The sequence below is a fragment of the Talpa occidentalis genome, unplaced genomic scaffold, assembly GCF_014898055.3.
Source record: "Talpa occidentalis isolate TD23 unplaced genomic scaffold, MPIMG_talOcc4v2.1 talOcc4.4, whole genome shotgun sequence".
Taxonomy (NCBI): domain Eukaryota; kingdom Metazoa; phylum Chordata; class Mammalia; order Eulipotyphla; family Talpidae; genus Talpa; species Talpa occidentalis.
In genome coordinates this window covers 119,140,020-119,166,853 of record NW_023604295.1, presented here as the reverse complement: position 1 = coordinate 119,166,853, position 26,834 = coordinate 119,140,020, and the positions used below count along the sequence as shown (strand labels likewise).

The 26,834-nt window shown below is 34.4% G+C and overlaps 1 protein-coding gene across 6 annotated transcripts in view; it reads right to left on the bottom strand.

The window, feature by feature from the left end:
- Positions 1-26,834, bottom strand: part of PSD3 (pleckstrin and Sec7 domain containing 3) — a 507,571-nt gene that overhangs the window by 196,902 nt on the left and 283,835 nt on the right. For 5 of the 6 annotated variants that reach the window (XM_054700958.1, XM_054700957.1, XM_037526196.2 and 2 more), the window contains 4 exons: positions 15,899-16,093; positions 15,719-15,799; positions 13,946-14,058; positions 11,364-11,422 (listed from right to left, as the gene is read on the bottom strand). In XM_054700958.1, the coding sequence (XP_054556933.1) occupies positions 11,364-11,422; positions 13,946-14,058; positions 15,719-15,799; positions 15,899-16,093 (448 nt within the window). Of the gene's footprint in view, positions 1-11,363; positions 11,423-13,945; positions 14,059-15,718; positions 15,800-15,898; positions 16,094-19,837; positions 19,978-26,834 lie in introns of those variants that run through there. The other variant, XM_054700959.1, reaches the window with a different exon arrangement.

Genomic DNA, 26,834 nt, shown 5'->3' with positions numbered 1-26,834 from the left:
AAAAGAAGACATAATTTAATCATCAGTTAAAAACCAAAATTTTTTAAAACATTTTTGATGATTTCAAATACTTGTAACATTATCTGTTTCTAAATTTTGTATGATTCCACCATTCTGAACAAAAACTTAAAACTTGGTATCTTTTAGTCATAATAGAAATATTTATTTAAAATATACATACACTTTTATATTTTCTGTTGCAAATAAGTATCAAATAATGATCAATAAATGACTACCAGGTATGAAAATGTTACATGAGAAAAAAGAAAACTAAGGAAATGTAGACAAACTATGACTCGTATGGGAAAAAATAGAGTTAAAAGTATAGACTTTTTATGATGTAATATCAACTCACTATAACTTTTTTAACACCAGATTTGTTGAAATATAACTCACATAACATTCACCCTTTTGTACAATACAATTTATTAATTCTTAGTTTCCTGATAACATTGTGCAGCTATCACCACTATCTATATTCAGAACACTTTCATTACACCAAAAAGACACTCCACCTTCATTAGATGCATTCCTCTCAAACCACTACCCATCTCCTCATAACCCTCAATATCCTTTTTATTTTTTTTAATTTTATTTTATATATATTTTTACATCATTTTTAATTTTTGCACAATGTATGCATTTTCATCTTGGTTATAGTCCCCATACTATCTTCTCCCCCCCACCTTATTTTGACCCTAAACCCTCCCCTTCCTCCATAGTGTGTCTCTGGCTTATAGAAGATGTGGTACATATACACAATGGAATATTACTCAGCAATCAGGAAAGATAAACTCATGCAATTTGCAGCAACATGGATGGAGCTGGAAGGGATCATGCTCAGCGAAATAAGCCAGAGAGAAAAAGAAAAATACCGGGTTGGTCTCACTCATAGCAGGAATCTAGAAAACCTAAATAAGGGACCAGGAAAAAGACTAATTATAATGAAGTAAAAATCAAAATCAATCCTTTTATTTATATGAACTTGCCTATGCCGGATATATATATTTACTTTATATAATTCTTACATCATTTTTCATTTTTACACAATGCATGCATTTTCATTTTGGTTATATTCCCCATACAATTGCACCACCACCCCTTATTTTGACCCTATCCTTCCTCTCCCCACTCTTTTCCTCCCCCCCTCCCCATAGTGTGTCTCTGGTTTATATTTGCTTGTTGATTTTGATTTTTACTTTGTATTAATTAGTCATTTTCCTGGTCCCTTGTTTAGGTTTTCTAAATTCCTGCTATGAATGAGACCATCTGGTATTTTTCTTTTTCTTTCTGACTTATTTCACTGAGCATGATCCCTTTTAGCTCCATCCATGTTGCTGCAAACTTATGCAGGATATATTTCAATGGAATCATATAAAATGTGGTCTTTTACAATTGGCGTCATCACTTAGTTGAGTTACACTGAGTTTAAAGTATGAATTTTATTTCATTCCACTTTGAAGCTCATTCATGTTGTAGAATGAATCAGTATTTATTTTTTCTCTATTCATTATGCAAAGTGAAATAACTCAGATAGTGAAGAAATATTGTATGCTCTCACTTATATTTGGCATTTCAAAAACAAAAGAAAGCAAAAAACCAAACTCATAGATATAGAGAACAGTTGGATTTTGTCAGAGGTAAGGTAATATATCCTCTTGGGTAAAGAGGTCAAGAGGTCAAGAAATACAGTTTCAGTTATAAAATAAGCCATGGCTATATACTGCGCAGCATGGTGACTATAGTTAATAATGTACTGCCTATTTGAAAGTTGCTAAAAGAGATTTTAAAAGTTCTCGTTACAAGGAAAAGTATTTTTCTATATATGACGACAAGTGTTAACTAGACTTATGGTGATCCCTTTGCAATATATTTATATGTGCAAATATATCATATATACACATATATATATACACACACAAACACATTGTGTCATACACTGAAACTAATGTGTTATATGTAAATTATATCACAATTTGAAAAAAGAAAAAAGTAGATGAACAAGGTACATGGCCATGGGTCAATGATGAACTGAATACTTGATTAGATGAAGCTGTTTATATTTGTCATTTATTGTCTTTCCCTGGATCACTGGTAATTCTTCTAAATAAGGTTTAGAGCAAAAGCCAAGGGTCAGATCAGTTCATTTGGCATCTCACTATCAGGAATATTTAAACCCTCTCTGAGCTTTTATACCATTTTTATCAGGAGTAACAGCAAAATTAAGCAAAATCTTTGTCATCAAGAAAGACCTAGAGTTTTTCTTCTTACAACAAATTGTATTAATATTTTGAAAGTACATAATTCAAGCAAGTACTGTTCACTGAATAAAGCTAACGCTAATCATTGACTTTGCATCTCAACAATTCACAGGTATTCAAAGAGAAGCTTACACATACCCTGGTTCTATTTGTTTTCTTTCAAATTGACTCATAACTTTGGGAAAAAACAGGACTGTCTGCTCTGAAACAAATGCTGGCCAACAGTATGCCAAGGCAGTACTTTCACAGTCTGTCTTATATTTGGAATTCTTTTCCATTAAATGGATAAAGCATGGAGATTTGGAAGGCCTCCTGATACATTGACAGGCATAGACATTGTCCCTGGAAATTAATGCAGCAATTTCAATCAAATTGGAGATGCCTAATCAATGTGACTCTCTGGATCATTATCCTTCAAAATCAAGAAGCATTTTTAATCAAACCTAACAAGATTAATATACAAAATGGAAAATTCACAAAAAGTAAGAATTCTCTTTGAAACCCCAAAGTATCAGGCCGACCCAAATCTTGAATACTTAGCCAATTAATGTATTACAATGAGACAATAATAATGAAAAAAGGAGAAAAAATAGACTGGAATTCCATTCACATCTTCAGACAAAAATTTATGACTATTTTCCAAAATGATTATATTGACATTTTCAAATAGATTTTCTTGCAATAGAGAATGTTTATTTTCTCCATCTGTTCTTCAAAGATATAGTGGGTCCTCAAATAACGTCCTTTTAGTCTAACATCGATGAGAAAGAAATCCCAGTCAAAGTTGAACAAAACAAGATTATCTGAGGATCTGCTTTTATTACATGTGATTTTGCTTTAAAGTCTCAGTTTCTAAGAACCTATCAGTGATGTTATGTGAGGATTTATTATACATTAAATGCCTTTAAAGAGAAATTCTTTGATTAATTCACTATTTCTGAAAAACTTTTTTTTTTTAACATGTTCCTATTAATAGCGCTAAATAAAGAGTCACAGTCAAACTTACTTTGCTTTGTTTGGGGGAGGGAGTTAAGGGGTTCATAACAAGGTTGAGTCTAGAAGACACAAATTCTGTAAACTTCTGGAGAGCCAGACAGGAATATTTTAGGTTTTACAGGTCTAAGGCCCTTGTTACAGACACTCAACCTTGTCATCTTAGTGTGAAGACAAACAAATGGCTATAGCTGTGTTCCAATCAAACTGTATTTAGAAAAACAGGTTGTTAAAATAAAAACAGGTTGTTTTACTTAGAAAAATATTTTGCCTAAGGGTCATGCTTTGCCAACCCCTAAGTCTAAAAGGAAATCTGAAGGAGGTAGCACCAGTATGCAAGCATGCAAACAGATTCAACATCCTGATGTAGTTTAAATCTTAATTTTAGGTTTTACCTTTGTTAAAGTTATGAAATGTTTTCCCACCCCAGTAGATAATCAACTTCCAACTTCAGTGTCAACAATGAGAACATTCTTAATAGAGTCACCAAGAAACCATAAATCAACATGAGTGAGTCCAAGTCTTTGCTCTTAGCATGCCTTCTCAGACATCTGGGGAGTGGAAGCTTTTATAACGCTCCAACCAAAACCCAAACTAAACTCCTAAATTATGAGCTGCTAATAGGAGTTGTCTCAAGTATTCATCTGACCTAAAGGTTGAATACTTAGGTAAAATAAACTCTAATTTTTCTTTTTTGTTAGTGTAGAGTCTGGAAGCTTTGTGGAAAACATGCTTTCAGAGAAACTAAAAGCTTTCATGATCCATTGGTAAAACCTGGCTTCATAACTTGAGATATTAAAAACACAGCAGGCATACCCTCCCACATGACAATTCCACCTCCTCCAACATGTTACAACAAATAGTGAAAAAGCATACTACTGATTTGGTAATTACTTCAGTTCTGTAGCTCTCATAAAAGCTCCTGGTTTTTTGTGTTTTTTTTTTTTTTTTTTTTTTTGCTTTTGTTTTGTAGGTCTATCAAGAAGGTTTGATTGTGTTATGCTGCCCTCAGGTGTCCATTTGTTTACATGCATGGCGAGTGGGCAAAGGAGAATTCTTTGCACATTTCCCAAACCAGGAAGGTATATAATAGCTGTGATATTCAAAGTGTTCTTTCATAAACCCCAATCATGAGTTAATCTGTTAAAACGGCCTCAATGGAGATCTGAAATAATAATGGGATTTTTCCCCCAATCACTTGTGCAGTAAAAGGATCTGGAAGTAGTATAAAGAAAAAATATGGCAATTGAAAATAAAATTACAACACAGTGGTTCTCAAAGTATGATTCAGGAATCCTGTTCAAGTTGTCCTTAGATCAAATCTTTAATTCTAGGAATAATAATAAAATAATAACAATAGTAATAATAATAATAATAATATTGCTGGTTATTTTCACTTTTTCTCTCACTAGGTATAGTGGAATTTTCTAGAAGCTACATGGCTTGTGATATATTGCCACAGACTAAATGCACAAGCAGAAAATCTGTCTTTTATTAAGTCAAATATTAAAGACATTTGCAAAAATAGTTTAAATGCTATTCTTTTAACTATTTTATTTTTAAGTATAATAACTTTCATAAAAGCATGTTTTTGTTTAATGGGTTTATTAGTGCTATCTTAAAATGATTTAATAAATATTTTCAAATATTATTTATTTTAGTTTTTAATATGGAAAAAATCAGTAGTTAGAAAGACAAACTCTTTGGGGTCCTCAAAAAATCTGAGTCATAAGGGATTCCTGAGACCACAGAGTTTGAGAAGCATTATGGTTGCAGATTCTGTCACTATTTCAAACAAAGTATTTCCTCTAAAATTTAAGATAAAGGACAGTGACCCTGTGATCAAAGCACAAAACTACCTAAACTCTGCTTTTAATTTTATCATCACAGGACAGATATTAATGAAGTAATGGGATTAGAGGTCAGAGATCTCAATCACATCCCTTATTCTACCTTCCTTCCCAAACCATTTTCAGAAAGAAAGGAAAAACACAAGCTGACTTAATAGTTTTGCTTGCTTTCCTTCATTACCCTCTGCTAATGAGTTGTGCAAATGTGAAAACTCCTAATGGTAAGAGAAAACTCCTGATGTAATAATGCATAGATAATCTGAGATCCCTAACTGGGCCCCATTAACTGTTAAAAGCTGTGTATTTTATTTTCTACATATGACCCTATTCTAGGAAAAGCAGAACTACCAAAATGGGGGAAAAAAGAGGGAGACAAGGCGGAAGAAAAAAAGAGCCAGCAGCCAAGAAAATCCACCAGAGCAGCATTAATTCTGAAACATCTAAATAAGGATCCCTGTTAAAATTTACACAGTTAGCAACTGTAAATTTCATTCCGGGGTCATTCTAAAATGGAGAAATTTGAAGTGAAAACATTTTTCTAGAAAACAGTTTCATAGCTGATGGTTAGGTTCTTGGGCTAACCCGTAAGTACTCATTCTGGAGATAGAAATATCAGTAAGAGTAAAACTGAACTTTATGACTGACTAGAAAAGCTTGGTAACTCATATCCAGGCCTGATACTCTGTGCATTCTGAGTATCACTGAGAGGCTCTAGGGGATGAGGGCCTGGTAGTGGTCTGTATCTGGGGAGCTCCCCATCAGTTGAAAAGAAAACAGCACTAAGCAGGAGGTAAAGAGAACCCCAGGGAAGGAGAATCCCTGGCTTAGTGGAAATTAAGAGCAAGACTGCAGGGCAAAGTTCATATAGAAAAAGAAATGAATGCTAGGGATGGCTTTCTTGGTCGAGGGCATCAAGAATGTGGGTAGCACAGATAGGAAGAGGGAGCCAGAGGAGACAATTAGGAGAGAAGACAGCAAGCAGTCAGGGCAGACGCCAGTTACAATAATGATCATCACAGACACAGAGATTTCCTGAGGATATTAATTACCTATCAATCTCATGAGGTCTGTGGTGCTTCTGGATGTGAAAATACAAAATACCACAATATGGAAAGTAAGAGCACTGGAATTCCTCAATAAAGTCATTATACTAGCTGCTTTTCATTTCTTTGAATAAATGATTTTATCCACCAGTTAAAATTGTAGTTTCCTAAGAAGTCAATCTATGGATTAGATTAGATTTCAAAATAAAGAATTCTTATCTCAAACTGAACAATACATATTTTTAAACATTATTGTTACAAAACCTATTTTTTCATTTTTGGGGGTTCCTTCCTTTTTTTCCTCATGTCCCTTTCCCTCCCCCTCCCCATTAATCTCAGAATCCTTGGGATGTTTGTTGATGTCCAGTAGTTTTTGAAAGTGTTTTATGTTGTTAAATGTTTGTTATATAAATGTCGAATATTTGTTGTTATTGTTCTGACTTGTTTTGCTATAAATTTTTTTTTCCAAATTCACTTTGTGCAAACTGACTGCATTTCATTCTTTCTTGTTATTATTACAAAGACCAATCTATTCCTTGATTTTTCTTCCCCCATCAGGATGGTATACTTGCCTTTGTTTTACTCTCATTCAAGCTATAACTCAACAACAAAAACAGTAAAGTCCTGCCTCATACATTAAACTCATTAAACTCAGATCACTGAGTAGAATATGCAGCAGCCTGAATCTCCCAAAGACAAAGGTTCTGCAGAATGCCTAGGTTGACAGAGACAGAGGCACCATCCCTATACCCACTGCACAGGGCAACTGGCTTCCACGAATACTTGGAAAGCAGAGAGAGACCTTGCATAAAACTTGCTACTAAAAATCTCTAGTCAAGGTGTTAAAGGGTATATTTTGTCACAAAATCTTGATTAAAAATAACGTCCTGGGTGCTGGTTCTCACAAAAGCCTAAACTTGGACAGTCATTGCTATGTGGATTTTTTTTCTGATCTTTAGTTGTGAAACTGTTCTGATTATGCATTCCAATCTGTACTGCAACGCATATCAATATCTAAGATTTCCTACCACCTCAGGGTCCAGGCCTGGTGAAGAGTTCCTGCCTACTGTCCTTCCCCTGCCACCTGTCTTCAGCCTCAGCAGTGATCCTGACAGATGGCTGAATCCAGACTAGAACTGAAATACAAAATAGTCAGCTGTAGTCAACAGAACACATTTGAAGATTAGTCCAGAAAAAGAATAGGTTTGACATGCAATTTGCAGCAACATGGATGGAGCTGGAAGGGATCATGCTCAGCGAAACAAGCCAGAAAGAAAAAGAAAAATACTGGATGGTCTCACTCATAGCAGGAATCTAGAAAACCTAAATAAGGGACCAGGAAAAAGAATAACTATAAGAAAGAAAAAATCAAAATCAACAACCATGAACCAGAGACACTCTACGGGGGGGGGGGGCAGGAAAAGGAGGGATTGGGGTCAAAATAAGGGGGTAAGGGGAATATAAACATAAAATTTAAATGAATGAATGAATAAATGATGCTGGAAAATTGGGGGGAAAAAGAATAGGTTTGAATGGATTCCAACATGACAAATGCTTTCACTCATACCATTTCCAATAAAATATAAGACAAAAAAAAAAACTCAACAATTTTCGATTTTGCCCTTGTCAACAGTTAAAACAATACTGAATACAGTAGCATAGTCCCAATGCAGCAAGAGAAAATTAAGCTCCAGAGTTTTTTTTTTTTTTAAGATTTATTTATACAAGAACCGGGGTACAGGCCAGATGTGCAGGAGGATGAGAGGATTCACCACAGAGTGGGGAACAGAATAGGCAGACTGATGAAATACACTGTTAAGGGGAGCAGCAGGTGAGACAGGAGAGGTCTGCTGCGCCATGTGGATTTCTCCCTGGCTGGCCAGGATAGAACCCCCGCTGCAGAGGCTGAGGACAGCTTCACAGTGCGATGCTCAATTGCCTGCGCCACCAGGGAGGCCCAAGCTCTAGAGTTTAATAGATATTATCTGCATGGTAATAGAAGTGTATCTGTAAGTCTAATTTACATAGATATTATATATTTCAAGGATGAAGAGACATTTTAAAAATATGAGATTACTTAGCAAATTAGCCATGTGACCACAATTATAAAATACTTATTTAACTTAAGAGAATAAACCATTTAAACAAGTAAAAAGCAAGTTAATACTATTGCTAAGAAAATGACTAATCATTCATATTTTTTTTAAAACATAGGTACTGAAGGACATCACCAGTCTAAGCTCCAAAGAAATAATTATGAAATCTGAATGTATTTCTCCCAAATATATTGTGTATATACTACAGATTGGTTTTTTTCCTAGCTTACTTAGTGATGTTTAACTCTAATGCAGACTATCTTCCCAGTGCTTTTCCACTTCAGCACCTCAGTTACCTGGTACCAGCTCCTTTGTCAAACCCAACTGAAGAAATTAGGAGGGGAATCTAATCAACAATGCCAAAGAGGAGATCTGATTTCCATGAATATTTCTTGTTCATTTCTGATCTTTACCCAAGTGGCACAGAACTCAGAATAGAATAGATACACTCTAAGTGTTTGTGAAATGAAAGGATAAATTAGGAAAAGACAGACCAAAAAACCAACATGTAACACTATTAGATTTATTATATTAGTACACATTCTATCACTTTATTAGTAAAAAATTAGCAGGAAGAACAAAGGCCCATACCAATGCACTTCAATTCATCATTCCTTACAATAAATCAAACCAACAAAGAACAGCCAAAAGAAGTTAATGTCCCCAAGTTACCCTTCCCCACAGAAAGCATGAGGACAGCTTGTCTCAGCACTTCTGAGAAAGGTCATGCTGTTGTTGCTACTGTGACATGATGGTAGGAAGAAAAAAAAAATGGTTTATTAGTTAATTCCCCAAGAGTATTATTTCTGGCATTGGACTAAGTAATGAGAGGTGATGGCCTAAGCAGTGTAGCAAGGAGAGGTACAAGGGGTAAATGTTAGAAATAATTCACTCTATATTCTGAATGATTCACTTTCATATGGGCCATGCTAATAAGTCAAACAGACACTATAATAACAAATCAAGCAATCATGATGCAATAGAAGCTACATCCAGAATCATGGATAAAAACTTACCACCTAGAAGGAAAATTTATTTTAAAAAGCATCCAGAGGTGGAAGATAAAAGAAACACATTTCATATGGTTAGTTCTTATGATAGCTGCTAAATGTTTACCACACTTATAACAGCATGCATTACCAATAATTTAAAAAACTATTTTAAATAGACAGAGCCCAAAACCAGACAATCCTAAGTATGTAGCTCACATTTTAAAAAATAAGCTGAGCACTAATAATTATCAAAAACATAACATTTTGAAATTTACAACATAATTACTTGTATTTACAGTTTTCTCCTTTTTATATGTAACTCTGCTACAATAACCAATTAACAATTGTTAACCAATTGTTAATTATTAATGATTAGCATAATTCAAGATAACATTAAAATATCCATTTATAAATTCTAGCTGCCAAAAAGAAGTGTGATGCTTCATTTAATCTCCTTTCAATTCCTCAAAAATGGTCTGAAGACAGAGAAAGAGCAAATCCAAGAATACAGTTCTGAACCTGTGGACTGCAGACACTGGTACCCAAGACTTGTCTCAACATGAAGCTGAGTTATCTGAGTAATGATTAAACCTCACAACTTTATTTGCTCCATTAAATTATTGTGATCAAGATGTCTATTTGAAAGTATTACTAAGGCAATATTAGCTTTTTTAAAAATACAACTTTTAATAGAAACAAATGCCCCCCTACATCTAACAACTCTCACAGATGTTCTGAGAGCCTCAACCTTTAGATAAGAAGTGAACTGTTACCAGATCATTTTTTCCCCTCTCATCATCACACATTTTCTCAGCCAACAGATGCTAAATGCACAACTGTCACATGAAAATGGGGCCTCAAAATATCTGATGTGAAGAAGATGCCTTGTGCTGGGAATTGCTGGCTTGGATCAGTGTTATATGTGGACAAGCGTACTCAAAATTATCTCCTTCTGCTGGAAGTTAGGTTGAGAAAATGAGTAGGAGAGAAAGAACAGGACAGGGTTCCAACTGTTATCACAAGATTGGCAGAGAAGAAAGCAGTGAAAACTTGCTTCACTAATCACAGAAAAACAGAAATCAGGCCAGTATACTGAGCGGTCATCCCCACAACAAGCTGCGTGAGATAATTAGACAGTGGAAATACCAGTGCTTCCATTTCCTCAAGATGTCTTACCCTAATGCCAAGAATGTCCACTTTAGGTATAATTTTAAGCCATATAATCTCTGGATACATGTCTTTAAGTCACTAAGTTATTCTAAATACACCTCTTGCAAGCTGCAAAAGGAACTTCCTGCTTGAGTACTGTGAATTTTGTGAAGTTTCTAAAATTATCATTCTAACACTGTCTCTCCTCATTTTTTTGACTATAGAGCCCTCTCTCCCCCTCAGTACATGTTAAAGATTCCATGCAGCTTCATTTTACCTTTCTTAAAGTTGAGCACTTTTAAGTTAGGAAATTCTGTGGTCTTTTAGAACGGTAAACAAATTCAGATTGATTAAGTACTAATTCTTTTAAATCATTTTTTTAATTTAAGGTAAGTCACATTCTCAAAATCAAGATTTTCTTTAATTATAAGAAACATTAGCTCTTCACAACAAATGGATGTGGGACTATGAAATAATTTCTGCTTCAAGTATATATTGATCAATACTTAAAACTAAAATATTTTCATTTTCTCCAGTATGTATACTGCTTAACTAAATGCTAAAATCCTACACTATGAAAGATGAAGGTTTATATAATTATATATTTAAGATGTTCAACCTATATTTTAAATATACTATGAGAAGGTAATGAAGTTGTTTTGGTATTTCAACTATTAAAAGAGCAGGTGATCTGTGGAGCATGGAAAAGGCTGCATTCTTAAGACGTACTATTGTACTTAGTGAAGACACTGTTGACATTTTCAGACATACTTCATTATATCCTCTTTCTATTATTGTATATCGGCCATTTCAATTGACCAAAATTCAAGTAAAAGCTGTCTCTGTCCTCTAGTGAAGAACAAAGACACAGAACCACACACATTACAGATAAAACAACTCCAGACACACAAACAATATGGTATTCACTGAGAATTACACTGTGTGTGTCTATTAGACAACATCACACACCTACACTTACATGGCCGTGGAGATCTGTATTAAGGAGCATCATTGCACAGGTCAGGCAATGGACTCCATCTAAGGAGAGAGACAAAGACAGAAAGTATTAATTCACTGTTTTCTGTTGGATTCTTCATTACTATCGCTAAAATAGCATACATCAAGAACTTTAAAAACATGATACTGTGGCTAGGCACAATAAATCATATTGCTTCAAAGAGACAGACAATAGGTAAGAATAAATTATTAAAAGGCTCTCAATGGACAGTTGGACTCTACTGGTTATCAAGTAAATTATTCCTGGCTCTCTAGAGAACAACTTGAGAGTACGTAAGCCTTGAAATAAGTGTCCTTTGACACAGTAAATTGACTTTGAGGGCTTTACACTAAGGAAATATGGATCTACACAAAATACATTGGTAGCCAATATATTGGTGTATTGGTAGCCACTATACGGAAACACTCCTTATAGTGGGGAACAAATAAATATTATCCTTCCAAAAACACAGTTCTGTTATATTGAAGTCATTAAACACGTTATTCAAATACACATGCTGAAAAAATATTTTGCAATCAATGACTATATGGAAAACACAATATATGCAGTATAATTTTATTTAAATATAAATACACCTAAGAGATTACATCACATAATATTAAAAGAATCCACAGGAGAAAGAATGTCTGGATACTGGAATTATAATTTTTATATTTTTATTTATATTTCCTCAATTTTCCACAACAGGTTATGGAAATGAAAATAAACTGAACACGGTTACTTTTGTACTTTCTTTTTTTGAGGGCAGCAGTAAAGATTAAAACCATGATTTGTATCTTTCACTGTATACTACTATTTAGGTATTTCTCTGGCTAAAAACAGATATGCAGGGATAGTTATCTTCTTTCTTGCCATTCTTTAAAGGCAACATTTAGGTTTACTGAGGATACTACGGATGAGACAAAAGTAAAACACTGAAATAATTTGTTAACATTAAACCATTAATAGGTGAAAAAAGTTGCCCAAATCAAAGGATAACTTTACTCTTATATGGAAATATCCTACATAAAGAGAGGGGAAAAGCACTAAAACCTGAGTTTCTCATTTCCAAATCTTAAATTTGTTTAACTCCTTATTTTCTCCCTGCCATTCTCAATCCAACTATGGCAGACAACAGCAATTACAGATGCAGAAAAATTTTATTGATTTATGCTAACTGTACAGAAAGGCCTGTCTAATTACTGAATTCATGAATTAAAGATAGCTCATTTTTCAGAAGTATGCCATTAAGTATAGATTTCTGTTACTAATATTTCCGAAGGAGATGCTACTAATAGTATGTTTACTTTAGTTCCAGTTTATTATCACATATTCTAAGAACATTTAAAACACCTTTCAGAAAGTATTTGTAAGACTCAGCAACTAAAAACTTTTATTTCAAAAACTTATTCACAGCCAATTGAGCACACAAATCCGTATCTCTTGTTTCCCTTTAGATTTGAAGAAAGTCCTAAATAAAAGAATCCTCATCTACTCTCTCATTCTCTAATCAATGCTGACAGAAATGAAGACAATGAATAAGTGGTCTAAACACAGTCAAAGAAAGGAATGAAGAAATACGAGTGCCCATTTTACATATAAGAATGTGGCTTTAATAATCATGTTTGGTTAATGTAGTTATAGTCTGTGAGGCAAAGTTAAGGGCAGCGTGTAACATTAATCAATATCAAGTATACTTATCCTAGTTAACTGGCAATAGTAAAGCTCAGAGATAATTACTATTTCTTGTGCATCTAGTCTCAGTGATTTATTCCAGAATTTATCAGTTTATGACAGATTCTCTGATGGGAGTGTGACTGACTTAAAAACCCTGCAAACTTCACTTTACTACAGGAATTGAAATGGAGAAAAATATTTCTCCATGGGCATTCAACAATTACAGTTTAAAGTAGATTTTTAAAAACAGTATAATACATATGAACCCAGAATTCATTAAAATCATACATCAAAGTAAGTGGTGAATGTTGATACAATGACTATAAAACAAAACACCAGTGAGCTTTGAAACCTAACCACAAAACTAAGCAGACATGCACCTCATCAAGAAGTTTAGAGACCAGGTGTATAGGAGAAGAAATAAGAAAATCAGTATTCATTTACTGCAGCACACTCTGCATGTAAAATCTCAGTGAAAAAGTGTGAGCAATTTTTAAAAAGTATATTATCATACTATGGCAGAAAGAGTATATATACAGTCATCAAAATAAGGGGGTTGCAATTGTATGGGGAATATAAAAATAAAATTTATTAAAAATAAAAAAAAGATGCTTTAAAAGGATATTTGATGACATGAGAAAATGCTCACACTGGAAGGGAAAGATAATAGAAACTAATGATTCCAATTTGATATTAAGTATTTTATATATAGAAAGAAAGACTAAAGGAAGTAAGTCATATTTAATAGTTATGTCTAGGTAGAGCTATCTAGATGATTTTCATTTTCACCTGTATAACTTTCCTTGTTTTCCAAAATAATGTTTAACTTTCATAATAAGGAAAATAACTGTAGTTAAGAAAAAATTGTAACACTTGCATCAAATTACCTTGTGAAGCAATGGTATCTGGGTTACAATAAAAATATCTATTGGAGAAGTGTATTAAAACTCTCTCTCGTTCTTGAGTTTCTCCCACAAGAGAAAACGCTTTAAAGAAATACCTAAAAAAGAATTAGGGGAACAGTGAAATTTCAGAATATGTTAACATACTTTCTGCATTTGAAAGTTCACTTCATATTAACATAAGATATTAACTATGCAAAGTAAGATATTCTACAGCTATTTCAAAAAAATGACTTAATAGATGGCCATTTAGTATCAACTTATACTGAAACTTAAATTCTGTCAAATGTCAGTATAAAAGATGACTGGGTAATAAAAAGGTGGCAATTCAAGAAAAGTCTCAGGAAGGTGAATAATTTCCTCATGTGAAGAAGTGTCAACTAGTCAATTTTAAAAGATCACTGGGTTGATAACACAAGTCTAAACACGTAACCACATAGGCTACGTTTTAAAATTCTCTGTGCATCAGAGGCTTTTCTCTTCGTCATTTTGTTATATATTGTAATTGTAATAACCACTGACCCACTGTTAAAATTGCAATTATATTTTCTTGTGCACAGATTTCTGATGTTTGTTTTACCTACTTTCACTGCATATATTATTAATTTGTTACATGAGGAGGAAATCAGAGATAAATCCTAATTTATTCCTAAAACTAGGAATTAATGCATGATAAAATTTCTTTGTACAACAGAACATATGCCAGAACCACACATTAATTTAAATCACCCTTAACTATGGGTGCTATTATGGATAAATCCAGATGACCCACATTTAATAAAATAGATGCATTTTCCTAAATGTAAAATGGGAAGAAAAAAATCATTTAAACTGTCCTATGAAATTTTACTATTGAAAGAAACATACAACAAATCTTATTTTTATTATAAAAATGTTTCCCTGTTCCTTTACTTTGTTATCTCAATGATATTAATCAAATATTTATTTCTCACAACTTCCTTTAAATGCTATATCAGAAAGCAAAGCAAAGCTATACTGTTACCTGTTTACTTTAGAATATCTATGAGGACCCCTGATTCGTGCAAAAAGCCACAGAATGAATCATTGTTGTAAATTCTATTCCAAAGATACTTTAATTCCGAGGCCTCGTTTTCATGATTTGTAAAATTAAAGGGTCATATAAAATAACCCCCAAATTTCTCCACGCTCTGTCACTTTTATAAAGTTGGTAAGATTAAATGATGAGTAGCTTTTACCTCCAGCTGCTTGGAGAAATTTACAGTAAAATGTGGTGTGAAAAGTGAGTATCAGTATGTTTAAGCCCCTTCATGTGAACAGATCCCCAAGAAGTGCTGCTGCCTGAAATAATGCAAGTGTTACACATTTTTTGCTAATTGTCATGTTGCTATTCACCTTTATTCCAATTATGTGTTAATTCCAAAGTACTGCCTTAAAAAGCTATTTGGCTATTGTAAACAAATGATTAGAAAATACATATTGTAGAATTATATATGTAAACTGTGCCTTTTCTTTTTGATCTTTCAAAACCAAATTCTCACAGATTGTGTTTTCTTCAAGACTTATCATTATCTTCTAGGTACAGAATATGAGTTCATCTGTGATCTCATGAAAATACATTTTTCTCACTTTCTACAACTTTTAATATCTAGAGTATACTCTAAGTGAAGTTTATGAAATAATCAGGGCTTAAAAAAATCATTTTAGATGCAGCATATTACTTGTTCTTCTCAGAATGAATTATTTGAGGCAAAGAAGAGAAGTGATGTTTTATCATACCTGAGAGACTGATCCAGAGTCATTCCTGTAAAATCAAAAAACTTCAGATATTCTTCTGCAACTAGTTTGCTAAATTCATTGCTATAAGAAAACAGAATAGATTTGGTTATTAAAATCAAAGCTGTTAAAATACACACACAAAAGAATAAACTCAGACGCCCGCTTTGGGACAGAACATACTTCTTGCCTAGGTGCTTTGCGACATCTGATCTTTTAAATCTGTCTAGTTGATAAAGGCGTTTGGCCAACCTTTTGGCTGCTTCTATGTTGCTGCTGGTACCATTACTGAGACTTTCTGCTGTCTCCTTTTCCACAATTTCAGTGCTCCCCATTTCAGAATGAGCCTCTAGCAGTGTTGTTTTCATCCCAGCATTGCTGTCAGAATTGAGAAAAAAAAAAAAAAAGAAAAAGATTTTTGTTTAACAAAAAAGAAAATAGCTATCATTATCATGACACTGTAGAACCAAGTAAATGAAAATTATTTCAAATCAGATTGTTTCATGCTTAATAATTCATATTTTTTTTCAGTTACAATACTTCATGCATTAAAGAATTGATGGCTTAAATACCAGACAAGTAGTTCTCAAACCTTTTGGTCTCAGAATTTTTACATTTTTTGAAAGCATGGTAGACTCCAAAGACCTTTGTTTATGTGAGCTATACCTATTAATATTCACCAAAATTTTCAAAAATCAGTTCATTTAAAAATAATAAATTCATTTCATGTAAAATATACTTTTGCTAAAAAAATAGCTATATTTTAAAAGTAACATAAAATTTAGTGAGACAAGCAACAGTGATACACATTTTTTTACAAATTCCTCTAGTGGTTGGCTTACTAGAAGATAGCTGAATTCTTCTCATAGTCACTTCCACATTTAATCTGTAACAATGTATTGGTTTTATTGAAGTAGATTAAGAAAATTGGATTCACACAGATATTCAGTTAGAAAATCAGTATTTCAATATCCTTTCTAGATAATTCTTTATTTCAGATATTCTTTTTTGATATAACACCAAAATAAGAGAAGGGATAATTGCAAAAAAGAATCTAAAATAGTATCAATGAACTTTTTGCATTCATACATTAAAACCTTACACTTGGACTGTATCTTTTATCCAGGCAAAATTCTGCAACATGCATTTGTTATTTGCAAAATATTTTTTTGACACATTTAATTATAAAACACAAAAAAAGTCACATTCATTAATGTGCACACTAATATCTTCAGAAAAGCCCTTAAGTAGTGAAAAGGTGTCAAGATTTTGGTAGCAAATATGTTTTCCAAATTCTAATTTTTGATTGAAAGCTCAAAGTTTGTCATTGCAAGCAAACATCACCAATTGTTTTCCTTAAAGCTCTAGTTTCAATAAAATGTTTGCCAATAACCAGTTTGTCAGCCATATATTCAAGAAAATATGGCATTCCATGTAAATAGGGACTAGTCTGTGGTTCGCAACTCAAATTACATACAACTGCTTTTCCTAGAGACAATCATAACAAATGCTTAATGCCTATTCTCTACTTCATCACATGTGAAATTAAAAGTGATGTCCTCATCACTTGAAAAGCAATTAATTTGTACTATTTTATCAAGGTCCTTTTTACTGGGCATTCTTTGTATCTTTTTTAAGAGATTAATTTTTTTATTTATGCATACAAGAACTGGGGTACAGGCCAGAGATGTGGGGGTAAGAGGATTCACCAGAGAAAAAGAGTGGGGAGCAGAACAGGCAGATCTACTGAAATACACTGCTGAGGGGAGCAGCGGGCGAGGTAGGAGAGGTCTGGTGTGCCATGTGGGTCAGTTCCCTGGCCAGGATCAAACTCAGGCTAAAGTGGTTGGCAATAGCTTGATAGCACTGAGACTTTAACCCCCCCGTAGCACCAGGGAGGCCCCATTGTTTGTATTTTGAATGCATAGAATTGAAGAACGTAATAGTTAGAACAGCTTAGTGCTACCTTGCTGTGTGCTTAGACTCCATCATTGCTTTTGTCCTCTCAGAGCAAATATCCACATAGTGAAGACGGAAAACAATGCTATACTGTTGTTCTAAAATAACCTTGACCTCACAAACTTACTGAAATGGTCTCAGGAAGTACCACAGACCACACAGCAAGAACCTTTACTCTAGAAAGAGGTCACAAGCTACAATCTTAGGCTGGCTGTACAATGTCACATCATACATGTGTAACATTAAAGCCAATGAAAACTTTAATTTCCAAATCTTAGCTTTTAACTTGTAACATTACAAAGCTATGTTCATAATAACCGACTACGCTTAAGTAGCCTTTCAATACAGCACAGACTTTAAGGCAGACATAGTTAGAATTCTTCTGCAATAGACTAGATAGTAAATACTTCAGACTTGCAGACATATCAGGTCCCTGCCACATATGCTTCTTTGTTTGGTTATTATATTTTAAAAATAAAAACCATTCTAGGCTAGACTGAAAGGGGTTCACAATCCTAGTGTGCATGCCCCTGCTCTATCCCAAGGGCTTGAATTATAAGCGTGACCATCTATTGTCTGAATCAGGACACTCTGAAGAGGAAACAGAGATGATAAAAATCATAATATATAGTTATAATTGTTCCAAAAAGCTAACAAGTTAAAAAAAGCATTACAAATTAAAGACTATAATGTTAAGTGACAAAAATCATTTCCCCACAAATGAATACACATTTGAGCAGAACTGCTTGATTTCTATTTTTCCGTTCTGCCTAATTTACAATTTCCTGATTCCCACTAATCCACCAACCCAGTGGTGGCCTGGTAGCTTCACTATCACTCCTTGTAGCTCTAGTGACCGCACAGCTCCTGGGGCTGCAGTGTCCCAGAACTCCCCACTGCTGCCAGAGGGCAAGCTCCTTCCAGCTCCCAGCTCACTGTATCAGCAAGAACCCCACATGCTGTTTCCTCAAAAGGGATCTAAAAAAGAGAGGTTATCCCACATTGTCTTTTAGATTCAGCTATTTGAAATTCTGTCAATGCACATGTCAACTCACACATTCCAGATGAGACTGCAGAGAAGTTGCAAGTACAAAGTGGAGGGTTAGCAAACCCATGCTGACTTATTTACTGTAACTATTAATAAAAAATACTTCATTTCTTAAAAGTCAAAGTCACATGCTAGATCACAGTCAATGCCAGGACAAGACATAACTGGAACTGACCTAAACAAACCAAGATATTTGGTAACCTTCAACCAATCGCCTTAAACAATTTTCCAACAGAAATACCCATCAATTTAAGAAAGTTGCTTCATTATGGTGAAATTTTAATGCAAATGTATCTGGATATTTTTACATCCTAAACTTTCCTTTACAGAGTTCTTCTTACCAGCTAGTTTTGAGAAATGTACCCTTCCAGAAAATTGAGTATTACAGAATAAAGAAAACTTAGGTATTACACACAGCAAAGCCACAATAAGTATACTCATAGAAGAAATTTCTTTTAAGGGACAACTCACAGTTGCTTTGTGTTTTCTCACATAATTGATAGAAATAGGAAATATTTACTCAGAACTATTTTAGCTACAATCAAGCAATTTTCATAATTATAAAAATAAAATCCTGGAGTTGTGTTCCATGCAGTTCTCTATATATTAGCTATCATGAAAAAAAAAAGTCAATAAAAGAATTTTCTTCTCAAACTGCTACTTACTGTTAATGTCTCAGGGCATACATTTATGCAAAACAAGAAATTATCTCACATAAAGAATACTACACAGGTTCTGTCCAAATACAAGAAACAGTCTAATGAGCAAATATTTTTTTAAATGTGGTCAAAAATCACTCCTATTTTTTATGTTTCTCATTTCTCATCTTTGTCTCTTCTTTCTACTACCTTGCCCAGCCCAGTCTATTCTACTTCTACCTTATTTTTCTCACAATCATCAGAAGAAGTCATTTAAAAATCTGTGTGCATCAGGCTTCTCTGGATCTTGTTGAAAAAATCTTCAGTAAGAGAAAATACGGAATGTAGCGAGGGTATACACTTCCATTCCTAAAGGCTTCATTCTATTGCATTTCATGATTTATAAGATTACGTGAATAAGAACAGAGATTGCTTTTAAGTCAGAAAGCCTGGAATATGATGGCAATGCAAACTCACCAGCAGTGAGACAGACCACAGGAAAAACTCATCTTGGAGCCGTGGGCGCGTCTGGGCCATTCTTCCCCTTATCACCCCCTTCCCAGCATACTTCTCCCCTCAACTCCAGTGTCTGCTGGTCCACCAGGACTTTCAAGGACCTGACTCCCTGTGAGGTCATATTACTATGACCTCACATTTTCAGCAGTGTTTATTGTTGGGTTTCTGTAATGTTTTTACACCCCCAATAAAAACAGGAGGCAGAACACAGGGCCACTGTCTCTCAAGAGTATAAACAACAAAGGCAGCCCAGCCACTTGATAAAGCAAACTGGATGATCCTCTCAGCAGGGATAACACCCCATTTTGTTTCCTGAAATACACAAGACATTGTCCATCTAGTCTGTTGAGCATTAAATGCTTTTAGTAGCTGGAATTTTCCCTTCTTTTCTATGGTTTCCCTTTTTTGTCCTGATCAAGTAACTTCACAATCTCATAAGGTAAAATCCCTTTTACTTAAATGTAGAAAAGACTTGCTCTTTCCTGGGACCTTACACTTCCAAACAAATGTGCCAATGCTCTTTCATCAAAACACTCTATCACCAAGAAAAGGGACATATCACTCAATCTGGTCACCAGGCCTTTCCATAACCTTTTCATCCTACCAGAGTTACAAGATTTTCCAAATAAAAATAATTAGAACACTCAGTTAAATCTGAATTTCAGATAATTTCTTAGTATAAATAGGTCCCAAATAATACCCAGGGCATACCTACACCAAAAAAAAAAAAAAAAAAAATCACCTTTCATCTGAAATTCAAATTTAACTGTGGTATCCTCTATTTTACCTAGTAACCCTATCTTCTGAAATATTTGTTCTAAGTTTTAAGGAATTCCAATAATGACGTTCTCTGAGTGTCAACTGGTAGCATGTTTTACAATCATCTTCCTTCTTGGCTTGTTTTGACCCGCTTTTATGTTTCTATAGTTTCAATCACCATCTCCTCTTAGTTGCCTATGATCTACTGATTCTTCTCTAATGTCCTATAAGTACAAAAGGAGAGCTCTCTTTTCTCTGCATTTTCACTCTTCTTTTCCAACCTGTACATTACCCTCACAAGTGTGATAAATATGCATCATTTACAAAATTCTTAGATGAGACAAAATCCATGCTGTGGTATGTCATACAAAGCCCTGCACAAAACAGACCCCAACTGCTTTTTTCAGATTTTTCACCTGCCATATTCCTCAGAAATAACAGCTGTGCTCTCATGCCCCTTTCAGATGCTGTGCCCTGAGCCACTCTTACTACCTCCAACCCAAATCTTACTGCTCCTATAAGAGTCAGGAAAAATAACTGCTTTTATAAAAACTATATTGCCACATTCTTAGAGCAACTGATATACACCTTTATTACAGCACTGCCTTTACAACATACCACCGGTCTCACTTACTGTTACCTTGAATTCTACTTTGTATCCACAGTACAAGAGGAGATTGAAGTTTTTAATAACCATCTGTTAAAACAGTGCACGTTGAGTAAGTAGCTGGGCCCACTTCCTCCACTGTCTTCTGTGCTGTGCCATCAATGACACGTGGCGCAGTCTTTCTAATTCATTATGTCTTATTTCATATTTACTTTGAATTTTTAATAATTTTTACATTGGTATTTAATTCTAATAAAAGTGAATATAAGGATAGTCTAGATAGGCTAAGGTATAAAAGCTTCCACATTTATAAAGTATACCCTGAGATTTGTGCATAAAAGACAATAGCAGTCACCTATGTCAATTTTATACATAAACTACCAAGTCAGAAGAAAGAGTTGAAGTAGAAAAATAAAAGAACGAGAGGGAGCAATATGACCAAATGACCTGATTGCCATTCTACAGGCTGAAAATACAGACACAGAGCCCTGGAGCTTACAGATTTGGGAAAGTCAGTACAAATGGCCAAACCCTGGGGTCGGAATAAAGGTCAGTCAAGAAGAGTTCAAAGTACATCAAAAGTGAGATATACTTAAAACCCAGAAACATATACTGCCTCTAAAGAAGGAAATATTTTTGGCCATTATCTTTAGCATTTATTTCTCAAGCATTGCAGAGAGAGTACATAATCTACTCTTTAAGAAAAAGTAAATGACAGAGTATTCAGAGTAGCTACAGCCCTCTAGTGGCACCACTCACCTAACAGTGCCTAACAGCCTAATTACTATGTACAGCGCTTCCTAGGGATTGTTTCATCTAATCCTCCATAATAATCATCTAATGAAATTGGTAGTAGTATGCCCATTTCACAGATGGACACTGAGGCACAGAGCTGAACATGTGACCAAATCCTTTTCTACTACTAATTATTTTTCAAATTAACAAATTCCCAACCATGTGACAGGCAGTGTTTAGGTGTTTCATAAACTTCATAAACTTCAGCAAACAAAACAGGGGGTGGGAAAGAGGGGAGAGTTAAAAATAAATAGCAATTATAATAAATGAGTTAGTTTACATTTAATAAAGTAGTGTCACATACAGTTATCCCACGTGATCATCCAATTAATAATTTTAATGATGTGGGGGTAGTGATGAAAATGGACGTGATCACAGCATTAAACTCAGAGAGTTAAAAATAGCAATTATAATAAATGAGTAAATTAAATGGTATGTTAGAAGGTGATAATTGCTATGGAATAAAAATATAAAGTGAAGAATGATCAGGAATCCCAGTTTGGAGTGGGGTAGATACATTTTTATATAGTGGTCATATACTATGGGTACTTAGGTGGTGGGAGAGTTATGGTGACCATACCTGAGCAGAGAAATCCTTTATTATCAAAAGGATGTAAAACAATGATACTTCATTGATAAATAATGTCATCATGAGAGGTTTGAGCAACCTGAAGGGCAGCTCTTTTGTCAACTAATATAAGGAAGACCAAAGCTGTGCAGGTATTGACGGCAAATTCCATGTTAGACATGGTCACTTCACTTTGAGATGTTTACATATCCAAATAGATACATGGATACGAGAACGAGAACATGGGAAATTTATGGAAAATGCCAGGCCAACCCCAAGGGATTCTCAGACTGCTAGCCTGCAGTAGGCCTTGACACTGTTCTTTCTAAAGTGCAAGATGACTCTGATGTAATGTCAGGATGTGGAGCCATGACCATAACCCATGGGAGAGCACTACAGGTCTAGTGGGGAACTATAATGATCAGACTTGGATTTGGTATGATCACTTTTGCTTGTAAGATGGAGGTAAAACTGTAGAGAAACAAAACTGAAGGCAGAGAAATCAGCTAGGACCATTATCAAAACAGGCTAGTCAAGAAAAAAGGACCTGAATTAAAAGGTAGTCCCTTCAAATATAAATGTAAAGTCAGCTCTGAAAGATACAAAGCAAATATTTTTAAAAAATGAACAATGATGTAAAAAAATAAAAAATTAAAAAAATTAAAAAGTTAAATGAAAGAACATAGTGATTGTGATGTATGTGGAGTTGTGTTTACACACAGAAAGTTTATTCTGACTTAGAAACAAGGTGGAATATGATGCTACTAAGATAATGATTACAAGAGGAATAAGAGGGGATATGTAACATAGTATGTATGTGCACGCAGAGAAAAACAGGAGACAGAAAGAGAAAAGAACATGCACAAATTTGGCTGAAAGACACAGTAAGTATAAGATTCCACAGGATACTCAGGTAGAGCTGTCTGGTAGCCACGGCAACCACCCACTACTCAAGGAAACTCAGAGCAGGCATAGCAGTCACCTCACATAGGTGCATGGAATCACCTGACATGCAATATGACCAAGGAATACTGAAATGTGCCAACATGGAATTATGTCTACCAATGTAATCATTTGTACACAATTTCAATATAATCAAAGAATTGGGAGGCATCTCTTGATTTATTAATGAGATTCTATATGCAAGTGTTCAGTATGCCAGTAACAATTGTTAATTTAGAAGATCCTGAAAGCAAGCAACTGCAGAAAAGCTCAAAATAGACTGTCAAGGTTCAAATACTGGTTCCATCAGTCATTTGCTGCAGGACTCTGGATTAGTATTAGTACTCTCACAGTTCAGTATTCTCTGTGAGCCTCAGTTTTTCATCTATAAAGTGGAGGTTAACATTACTAACTTCTGACAGTGTTGTGAAGATTAAATGCTTTTAGCACAGTGTCTAGCATGTAGTAAACAATTAATGCTAGCTGTCACCAAGTCCATTTTCATCACTACCCCCACATCATTAAAATTATTTATTGGGGCCTCCCCTGGTGGCGCAGCAGCTGAGTGCTGGGTTGCGAGGCTGCCTGCAGCCTCTGCAGCGCCAGTTCAATCCCCAGCCACCGGTGAGGGTCCCACAAAAAAAATAAAATAAAATAAAAAATAAAATAAAATTATTAATTGGATGATCACATGGGATAACTGTATCTGACACTACTTTATTAAATGTAAACTAATAATCACATTGTATATTTGCTCAGAAATTAATATTTGACTTCTCTAAAGAAAGTTGCCTGAAATGCGTTCATTTTTAACTTTTATATGGAATACATTTCTGCATCTTATACGTAGCTTCAGTGCTTTTACAAGAGAACCATAAATAAAACCTATCTATCAAAACCCTAAAGCTATTACTCTTTTCAGCACAGAAGCCAAAATTCACCTTTACCAATTAAGAACTTTAATAAGTATCATCTAGAGACTCTGCCCCCTCAGATCTTCTAAATTTCATTTTATTCAGTCTGCATTCAATATTCCAGAAGAGGGCACCAATGTGCAAGGCAATGGTACGGAAACCAACCAATTCATTTAGAGCATGGGCTACATTGGCCTTGGAAGCACTAATTTCTGATAAATAGACTCTTTATCCTCTAGGAGCTCATAATCAGCTGGAGGCATGATGCAGATGATGCAAGTTTTTACTCTTTAGCATTTTGGGATGTTTTGTTTTATAGTATAGACTTAGCTGTATCTTTTCTGGGTCATCTCTCAAAGGAGATCATATCTGCAAGATTATCACAGCAACCTTAATACAACCACATCATAAAAATATGAGATGAATCATTGGCAAAGCAACTATTACTAGATGTCCTGCTTGATAAATGGGAGGGAAAAATAATGCAAAAACATTTACATGTTCATTATTTGCACAGAAGTTTCTTTGTGCAAACTAGGATCAGAGAATTCCAATTCTAGTAGACAAGAAAGGAAGAGTGAATCATTTGCAGATTGACTAATTTGTCCTGAAATGCTCTTAAAATGTCATCGGATATTTGATATTTGTTATGTTATTTCACTGCCTTGACATGACATTAAAAATCTCTAATGACACCATATCATTCTCCACCCTAGTAAAAGGAAACAAAGCAAGAGATTCCTTGCATTCTATTTTCCTGTAAATTAATAAGTAGACAGTCTGGAGCTGAACATGTCCTTTAATGAGTGTGATTAAGAAACACTGCACATTCATTTGGAGACAGGGTGGTCTGATTCTAGACAACACATTTGTATTTTGACACAGAAAAGCACTGACTTTTCCAGGCCAAATACCACAATCCTTCCTGTTTCTCCAAATTCAAATTATCTAATTTAAAAAAGTTCATTTAAAAGAAGTAATGTATTAATCATCTCAATCAATCAATCAATCATAAAGTCACCAAGGAACGCCCTCCTTTGAAGGAGGAGTAAGAGGTACTACATGAGAAAAACAAGACAAGTAAGAGAGACTATCTCAAATGCTTGTGCTCAGTGACATTCTCCTGGGATTAGCAAAGCTGTTCTCAGTGCCTAATGGGAAGCAATTATAAGCAAACAAGTTTAGTGCCCTTATGCAAAATATTTACTGTAACACAGAATGAGGCCAAGTTTATGCTTCCAAAGAAAATGTATAAATGCCAAAATTTAAAGTCAAAAATTGCCTGAGCTTGCTCTTCTTTGTATTTTTTTTTCTCTCTGAAATGCCTACAAACTAAAAAGAGAGTCAGATAGTCACATATAATTTAAAAAGAAAATTAATGACAATAGTTGGTTTGTGTAATGCTTATGACAATATTATCCCTTAGTGCTTCCCTCATTCAATGATAAAATCTATCATTTAAAAAGTCAATTCAAAAGCAGTCAATTCCCTGCCATCTGAAAATTCAATATATGCTTCATTACTCAAATCTTAAAAATCTAATTTTTTTCTTATTTTTTCTAAAATACAAGAGTTTCTGGTGCTTGAAAATAATCAGTTTTCTCTTACTGTGGCTATATTCTTGAGAAAAAGGGGGAAAATACTCAATTTCAATTTTAAAAATATGAAGCGCTGAACAAATTTCAATAGGATCTTAAACCAGTTTCTAATTATTTCACATTAATGGATATTCCACACATTTTAGGCTGCAGTCAATAATCTGTATGCTAAAGTTTCTTTTCTGTCCAATTTTTGCTGGGTTGGATTGGAATAGTAGATAGCCATTGGGCATGTGAAGCTGGGCAGTAAAATAAGGTGTGAAGGTGGGCAACAGAGAGGGTCCAGGAAAGGGTTGTGGAGGACGTAGATACTGAAACCAATATAACTGGCAATAGATATTCCACAGAGAAGATGATCCTCACATGAAGAATGACTATAAGCTTAATATTTGTTAACAGTTTGTGAAATAGTGTCGTATCAGGAGTGGGCACACCTATATGAATGTAAATCTGTTTCTTCCTTAGCACGCTGGTCAAGATGCACCTAATGCCAGTCAAGGATAACCCTCCTCTACCTTGTAAGAAAAGTAGAAGAGTAAACAAATCCTAAGTAAAGTTGAGGGATTTCTTTTTTTAAATCAATCCCTCCTAGAGATCTCAAGTTGGAACATTTCTTTCTAATGTGTTCACTTAAGAATAAAAACCATTAGGGAAAGACAAGTAAACATCAGTTTATTAAACATTAGAATTCTACCCTTAAACATAACAATTGCTCAAAAATATACTTGTAAATAGAAACTTAGCTTGATCAAACAGCCCCCTTGTACACTGAGAT